We start from the raw sequence: 7125 nt of genomic DNA on the forward strand, positions 1-7125 counted from the left end.
CTGTCCCGAGCAGGCTCTCCATTCCTCCCACACGAGAGGACAAGAGGAGCCTGGACACTGGGAGGAGGGGAGGTCGGGTGGGGGTGGACAAATGAGTGCAGAAGAGAGGAGAATGAAGAGGATAGGAGGGGGCATGAAAGGAGAGGAAAGGAGGAGAACAGAGGACTGAAGAGAAGAGGAGAAGAGCAAAGGGGGTGGATCAGGATAGGAGAGGAGAGTAGAGAGGAGGAGAGGAGAGGAGAGGAGAGGAGAGGAGAAGAGAAGAGAAGAGAAGAGAAGAGAAGAGAAGAGAAGAGAAGAGAAGAGAAGAGAGGAGAGGAGAGGAGAAGAGAAGAGAAGAGAAGAGAAGAGAAGAGAAGAGAAGAGAAGAGAAGAGAGGAGAAGAGAAGAGAGGATAAGAGAGGAGAGGAGAGGAGAGGAGATGAGAGGAGAGAAGAAGAGAAGAGAGGAGAGAGATGGCATGGGGAGGAAAAGTAAGAGGAGCGGAACACTGGCAGGTGGGCGGAGAGGAGAGAGGAGGTGAGAGAGGGAGGAAAGAATGGGAGAGGGTGGGGAGGAGAGCAGTGGATGTGGGGAGGACACTGGGAAGGAGAAGAGGGGAGGAAAAGCAGGGGATGGATTGGTAGAGGAGAGGAGAGGAGGACAGGGCAGTGGAGGGTGGAAGAGGAGAGGAGGACACGGGGCAGTGGAGGGTGGAAGAGGAGAGGAGGACAGGGCAGTGGAGGGTGGAAGAGGAGAGGAGAGGAGGACAGTGGAGGGTGGAAGAGGAGAGGAGAGGAGGACAGGGCAGTGGAGAGTGGAAGAGGAGAGGAGGACAGGGCAGTGGAGGGTGGAAGAGGAGAGGAGAGGAGGACAGGGCAGTGGAGGGTGGAAGAGGAGAGGAGGACAGGGCAGTGGAGGATGGAAGAGGAGAGGAGGACAGGGCAGTGGAGGGTGGAAGAGGAGAGGAGAGGAGGACAGGGCAGTGGAGAGTGGAAGAGGAGAGGAGGACAGGGCAGTGGAGGGTGGAAGAGGAGAGGAGAGGAGGACAGGGCAGTGGAGGGTGGAAGAGGAGAGGAGAGGAATGCAGAGGGGATGGAAAGGGAGGGATAGCGGGTGGAGAGTGTAGGAGGACTTGCCTCATGATAAGGGATGAAGGAAATGATTAAACAATTCTGAAGGAAAATGATAAGCATCATCTTATCAGGTGTTGATCGCCTGCCATCAGTTTGATGAATAAGACAAAGGTTATTTGGAAGGTATTGGTTTCCAAAAACTGACCTTGCAATCTCTAATCTTAAAATTATGTGGCGTTTAGGATCAAGAACCTCTGAATTTAGAATCCCCTTAAATTTAGTCAACATAAATATTTTTTATACCCTACTCCATATGTAGAGTCAAGTAAAGATGTCTGTTTTTAGCTCAAAATAGTGAACCTGCCAGCAAATGCCCATCGCATACGCACTGTATTTCCATACACCTCATGTACAAAACACAGACACAGACACAGACACAGACAGACAGACAGACAGACAGACAGACACAGACACAGACAGACAGACAGACAGACAGACAGACACCCACACAACCACACCCACACCCACACCCACACACACACAATGGCTACTTTTACAAGAGACATTTAATTCCGAATTAACTCCATTTAATTCTAAATAAAGCTTAATTCTGCTTTGAAAAAGTCATGTAAACACCTCTTAATTCGGAATGGAAGGAAAGATCAAAGTAAGTAAACTTGACGGAACCATTTCATTCTGAATTATTAATTCGGAATGAAAAACATCATATAAACATAGTGGTTGATTCAGTATCGATCCCTGCACATGATCACTACTGGAAAAAATGTTCCTCAATGATCGACGAGGGAACGTATTAGTGCACTCTTCACAGTGGCTGTCCCAAACCTGTATTAACATAATTACAGCCTTTGAAAGGAGTGTTTAGTGTCAGCAAGTATTCCGAATCCAATAAATGCTGCATTTGACCACACCTTAATCGGGACTTTTGATTGCCTGTGTTATGTTCTTAAACATTTTCCTTCATTACGCACATTGAACTGCCTTTGTGTGTCAAATGTCTTACACAAATAAACTTGCCTTGCCTTTTCCTTATTTACACACAAAAAGTGAGATAAGATGACACTATTCTATTCTAAAACCTTTCATATTTCACAGCTACATCTCAAGATAATGAGACCTAACATAAATTGTCAGCCTTGACTTTTTTTTTTTTTTTTTTACAAAACAATTGCCTTGAATTTTTTAAAAATGTACAAAGATTTTGAAAACGAATGAGAACCTGTTTTGCATTTTGTGTGCTACTAGTTTTGGGAAAAATGTGTGAAAGCGTTAAAAGTGTGTGTAAGCAAATGACAAAAACTGCAATCATCCAACACACCACGAAAGTAAGACGTCAGCATTGCGATATGGTCACATCGTCCTTTGACAGCGTTGTGGTCTAAGCCAGGCCATCTGAAACACAGGTGTTAATAAGAACTTCTATCTGCATGACATGACATACATGACTGACAACACATCATCCAATCATTGTAAGCCACTTATTTAGTATGTATGAATGGTGATAAGTCCTTCCCCCTCCCCAACAGTATACTCACATTCTGGACGCAGGAAAAAGCTCTTGTGCTCAAACTATTCACAATATCGTGACTCTGGTCTGCATTGTTGCACACATGCCTGAACTTAACCATTATTATCCTGGAACAAAGAATTTAAGAGAGGAGTGGAAAAAAGGTCTTGCACTTAATGAAGCAGAAGAGCGGCAGTCCTGTCTGGAAGACAGAAAGAGAGAGAGCTAGGTGCTGTGGAGGAGAGAGGTAAGGTATGGGGCCTAAGGCAACTGCCACAGACACAGTGACAAGTGTAAGGTGAAGATTGACAACTGGATAGCGTGACCAAGAACAGAGAGTACATGGAAAAGGCCAAAGCAAGTTCACTCACAAATATGTCAATCTGAAATCTGTGCCCGTGGGCTCTATGAAGGACAGTTATTGGAAGAGTATTCCTTCAAAGACCGAAATTTACTGTAGGCTACAATTCAGTATAGATACAGAATTTCATAATTACAGTAAGCTTAAAAGAGAATTCCGGCAAAAAAAATGCAGCATCTTCTGACAAGTGAAGGATAGCGTAAATCAGGGGTCCCCAACCTTTCTGGGTCAGAGGGCTACCAAGGTCTACCCAAGGGCTACTGAGAGCTACCCGAGGGCTACTTTTGTTCAAAATCCTCTACTGATGTCTTGACATCATTCCCAAATCACACTAGATTGAACGATAATTTGCTTATAAATTATAGATGAATATTCTTTATAGGCTATAACAGTGTTTCTCAAAGTGGGGCGTAAGCATCTAATTTTGGGTTCCCTCCCCTCAAGGAAATTATTTCCTGTCTCGCCAATAAGTCAATAGCCCTCATCAACATTATATGATTAATTGTCATGAATTTGAATAGCATAGGAAATGAACACACATCTGAAATCAGTCTGCGCAAATAGGCTACTGCTGTTCCTTCGGGGGGCTCGGAAGCATTCAGACCCTCTGAAGGGGGGAATAATGGAAAAAGTTTGAGAACCACTGGGCTATACAGAGATAATCTCATATTTAAATTAAGAAAAACAGTAACTGTGACTAAAATCTTGTAGTCATGACTATTAAAATCCTTGGTGGGCATCTCAGAAGCTCCAGGAGTGCTACCTGGTGCCCACGGGCACCACGTTGGTGATGTAAATAATATGGCTATGACATTTTGAAGTTGGTTGGAATTCTCCTTCAAGTGGCATTTTTAACAGTTAGGCCGTATGTGAAGTGCAAAAAGGTTCCAAACAGCAGACTTTATTCCATGCATACAACAATTGACTGAAAACCTTGTTGAACACTGCTGTATATGAAGCATGCACAGCGTGTGCCCATCTGGAATTTTGCATTTTGCTGCTGCTGCGAGGAGGATGATGCCACGATCTCAGGTCTGCTTGGCTCAGCCACAGCACCAGCAATCCAGCTGTCAACAATACAACACATCACCTCTTTACAGTAACAGCACATCAGATCAGGTGAAAGCATAGCACCCTCTAGTGGCTGAAAATAACTATGACAAGAGAAAGACAGAAAGAGGGAGGGGGAAAGGTAGACGGAGGGAACGAGCTGTACTGGCTTGTCATTATGATGCACTACAGTAGCACCCTTCAAGGTTAGGGTGAGGGTCATGTTATAGACTTTAGGGAGCTCATCTCAACGAAGAAGCAGCCAAGAGAGAGAGAGAGAGAGAGAGAGAGAGAGAGAGAGAGAGAGAGAGAGAGAGAGAGAGAGAGAGAGAGACCAACAATGAGGAAAAAGAGGGGAAAAGTTTTTGGAGAAACTGACTCAGATGCACAAATTGTACGACAGACCACCGTGAAGATTCAGCAAAGTCTGGTGCACATTTATTGGTAGAACGTTACTCTGTGTCAGACCTGTAGGGAATATAAACCATCTGACCTGTTTCTCCCAGTTAAGTCCCTCTCTTTATCCTCTGTCTTCATTCAGTTTCAAGTCATTAAACAAAAGTCATAAAGCAAAAAATAAAACAAAATAAGACCAATACAAAACCTTTGGAAAAACAAAAATGACAAAAATGGTTCGAAACGTAAATGTAACAAAATAACATTTCATTTTTTTTCAGAATTATAATAAATATGGACCATATACTTCCTCTGTACATACATAAGATCTAATCATCTCTTTTTGTCTATTAAAAATATGACTTCAGTGCATTTGCTTGGCAAAGCTTTCGTTTACATCCCACTTTCTGGGCCATTTGGGTAACTCTTGTTTTTCTGACCCTGACTTAAAAAAAAGATTGAAATAAAAAAGAAAAAAAGGAAACAAAAACTTTAAGACAACATATCCCCTTCCCAAACATGAATTCCATTGAAACACAAGATTATATCATACTTATATGTGTAAAATTCACAGACTTTTTAGCCTTATATCTACACTTCAAGCAAAAATACCCCGACAGAAAGGCACCGATAACTATATATAGAGTAGCCTAATACTGGACACTTGACAAATTGGAATTATTGGTGATTAAAGTACGTCTCTCATTTACAAATTTATTCATCGTCATTTTACATGTACATATTCAAATATATATTAAGATTGCAATGTCAACAAAGATACAAGGGGGGGATAGATTGGATAGGTTTACATAAGTATGATCATCTCAAAGAAAAGAAAGTGCATCTTATTACAATCCTGAATATTGCAAGAACAAACATTTAAGTTAACAATAGTACTGAAAATGTTTATAAAAAAACACAAAAACGTTACAAAAAAAGAAAGTAGAAGAGAGCAAGATAAGGTAAGCCAGACAAGAGTGTGAAAAGACCAAGCAAAGATATGAAACGCAGGCTAAGTGTGTCTTTTTCTGCTGGCAATATTTGAGTCTCCTCCCTCTCTCTCTGCCTCAGCCAGTGAGGACCCTCGCCTCAGCGAAGGCTCCTCCCTCTCGGCCAGCCGTCTAGTTCTCTGATTGGAGGAAAAGGACGACACTCTGAGGCCAGAGAGCCTGTCGGTGATCATCTCGGGGGCGTCTCCTCGCTCACTAACTAACGAGTGTGTGTCTGTGCAGGAAAGGTGTGAGCTGCCATGCGCTTGCTGTTGCTGCTTGTGACCGGCCACGCCCATGGGCGAGGCAATGCCTGGAATACTGGGCCCTGATTGGCTGCTGCTGCTGCTCGCCTCGTGCAGGTGCAGGGCCCGTGCTTGGGCGTGAGCCTGCGACTGGGACCTCAGGTCCCTCTGAGTCCTGGAGGCCATGTCCGTGATGCTGGGCGGCGTGACGCTGTGGAACAGGGCGATGTCCTCTTTGGGCGACGTGGGGGAGGAGGCGGCGGAGGAGGGGCTGCGCTCCAGCTTGGGCCTGGGCCTGGCCTGCACCATCTGGATGCCGCCGATGGGGATCATGTGGTAGGGCACCAGGCGCGCCTGGTCCTGCGAGTGCAGCGGCAGGTGGCTGAACATGTGGTCCACGGTGCGGGGGGTACCACCACCACCAGCACCTCCTGCACCGTTACCACCACCACCACCACCCATGGTGGAGTAGAGGGGCGAGGGGTACGGGTCATGCCCAAAACCGGACCCAAAGCCGGACCCGAAGCCGAATGTGGAGTGGCAGCCGAACCCGGAGGTGGAGCCGAATCCGGAGCCGGGTATGGAGGATCCGAAACCAGAGGCGGAGCCAGAGCCGGGAGAGATGCGAAGGGGAGGAGGGTGCAGAAGAGCATCGGGGTGCGTCAACCCCTCGCATGGAGTTCCAGGTCTCTCCTGCAGAGGGAGGTAGAGGACTTAGAATAGAATAGGCATCTGCTGTATCACACTGTATAATACGTAGACTGTTTGCTGTACCATGTCTATGTTCAGGTCAGAATTCACAAGGTGCTCTCAAAAATTAAATGCACAAATAGATGTTGTTTCATATAAACAGTGGTGGATATGTTTAGAAACTCCTGAACACAAACAGAAGGATGGTCCCTTTTGACACATACAATATGACAGTCATCTTTGCGCATGAACATTTTTGTTTATGTTGTAACAGTAACAGTAATTCATACAGACATTTATATGAATTTATCTTAATCCGACAGACAACCATTTCTAACCTCCCTTCCTGCAGTGAGTTGATTCTGAATCTGAATCTGAATCTGAATCTGAATCTGAACCTGAATCTCCTTTTTGAGATACGTAGATAGACCAACAGCATGGCACGGCATGGTGGCAGCATGAATGAATTAATGAATGAATGAATGAATGAATGAATGAATGAATGAATGAATGAATGTCTCACCTGTCGCCGCTCGGCCCGCGTCTGCTGCTGTGCGTGGCTCTGCTGTGTCGGCTGAGTGCCTCCGCCGGACCCCCATGCCAGGTGGGCGGGCGAGCTGTGGTGCCTGTAGTGATGGTGCGCGCGGCCCAGTGGCGAGGGCGAGAGCATGGCCCGGGAGGTGCGGTAGCGGCCTGGAGACAGGGGCCGCATGGGGGACATGGGGGACATGGGGGACATGGGCCGCAGCGGCGACAGCGGGCGGATGGAGCCGGCCGAGGAGCCTCCGGAGGTGGGGGACGGAGAGGGCCC

The 7125-nt window shown here is 46.0% G+C and overlaps 1 protein-coding gene across 4 annotated transcripts in view; it reads right to left on the reverse strand.

Annotated features, from left to right (window-relative positions):
• Nucleotides 1-4328: 4328 nt before the first annotated feature.
• Nucleotides 4329-7125, reverse strand: part of LOC134449214 (transcription factor HIVEP3) — a 175292-nt gene continuing 172495 nt past the window's right edge. For all 4 annotated transcript variants that reach the window (XM_063199050.1, XM_063199051.1, XM_063199052.1 and 1 more), the window contains 2 exons: nucleotides 6838-7125; nucleotides 4329-6317 (listed from right to left, as the gene is read on the reverse strand). The exon at nucleotides 6838-7125 is cut by the window's right edge and continues 524 nt beyond it. In XM_063199050.1, the coding sequence (XP_063055120.1) occupies nucleotides 5403-6317; nucleotides 6838-7125 (1203 nt within the window). In that variant the 3' untranslated portion in view covers nucleotides 4329-5402. The remainder of the gene's footprint in view (nucleotides 6318-6837) is intronic.

Source organism: Engraulis encrasicolus, chromosome 5 (genome assembly GCF_034702125.1).
Source record: "Engraulis encrasicolus isolate BLACKSEA-1 chromosome 5, IST_EnEncr_1.0, whole genome shotgun sequence".
In the NCBI taxonomy this organism is placed as follows: Eukaryota; Metazoa; Chordata; class Actinopteri; order Clupeiformes; family Engraulidae; genus Engraulis; species Engraulis encrasicolus.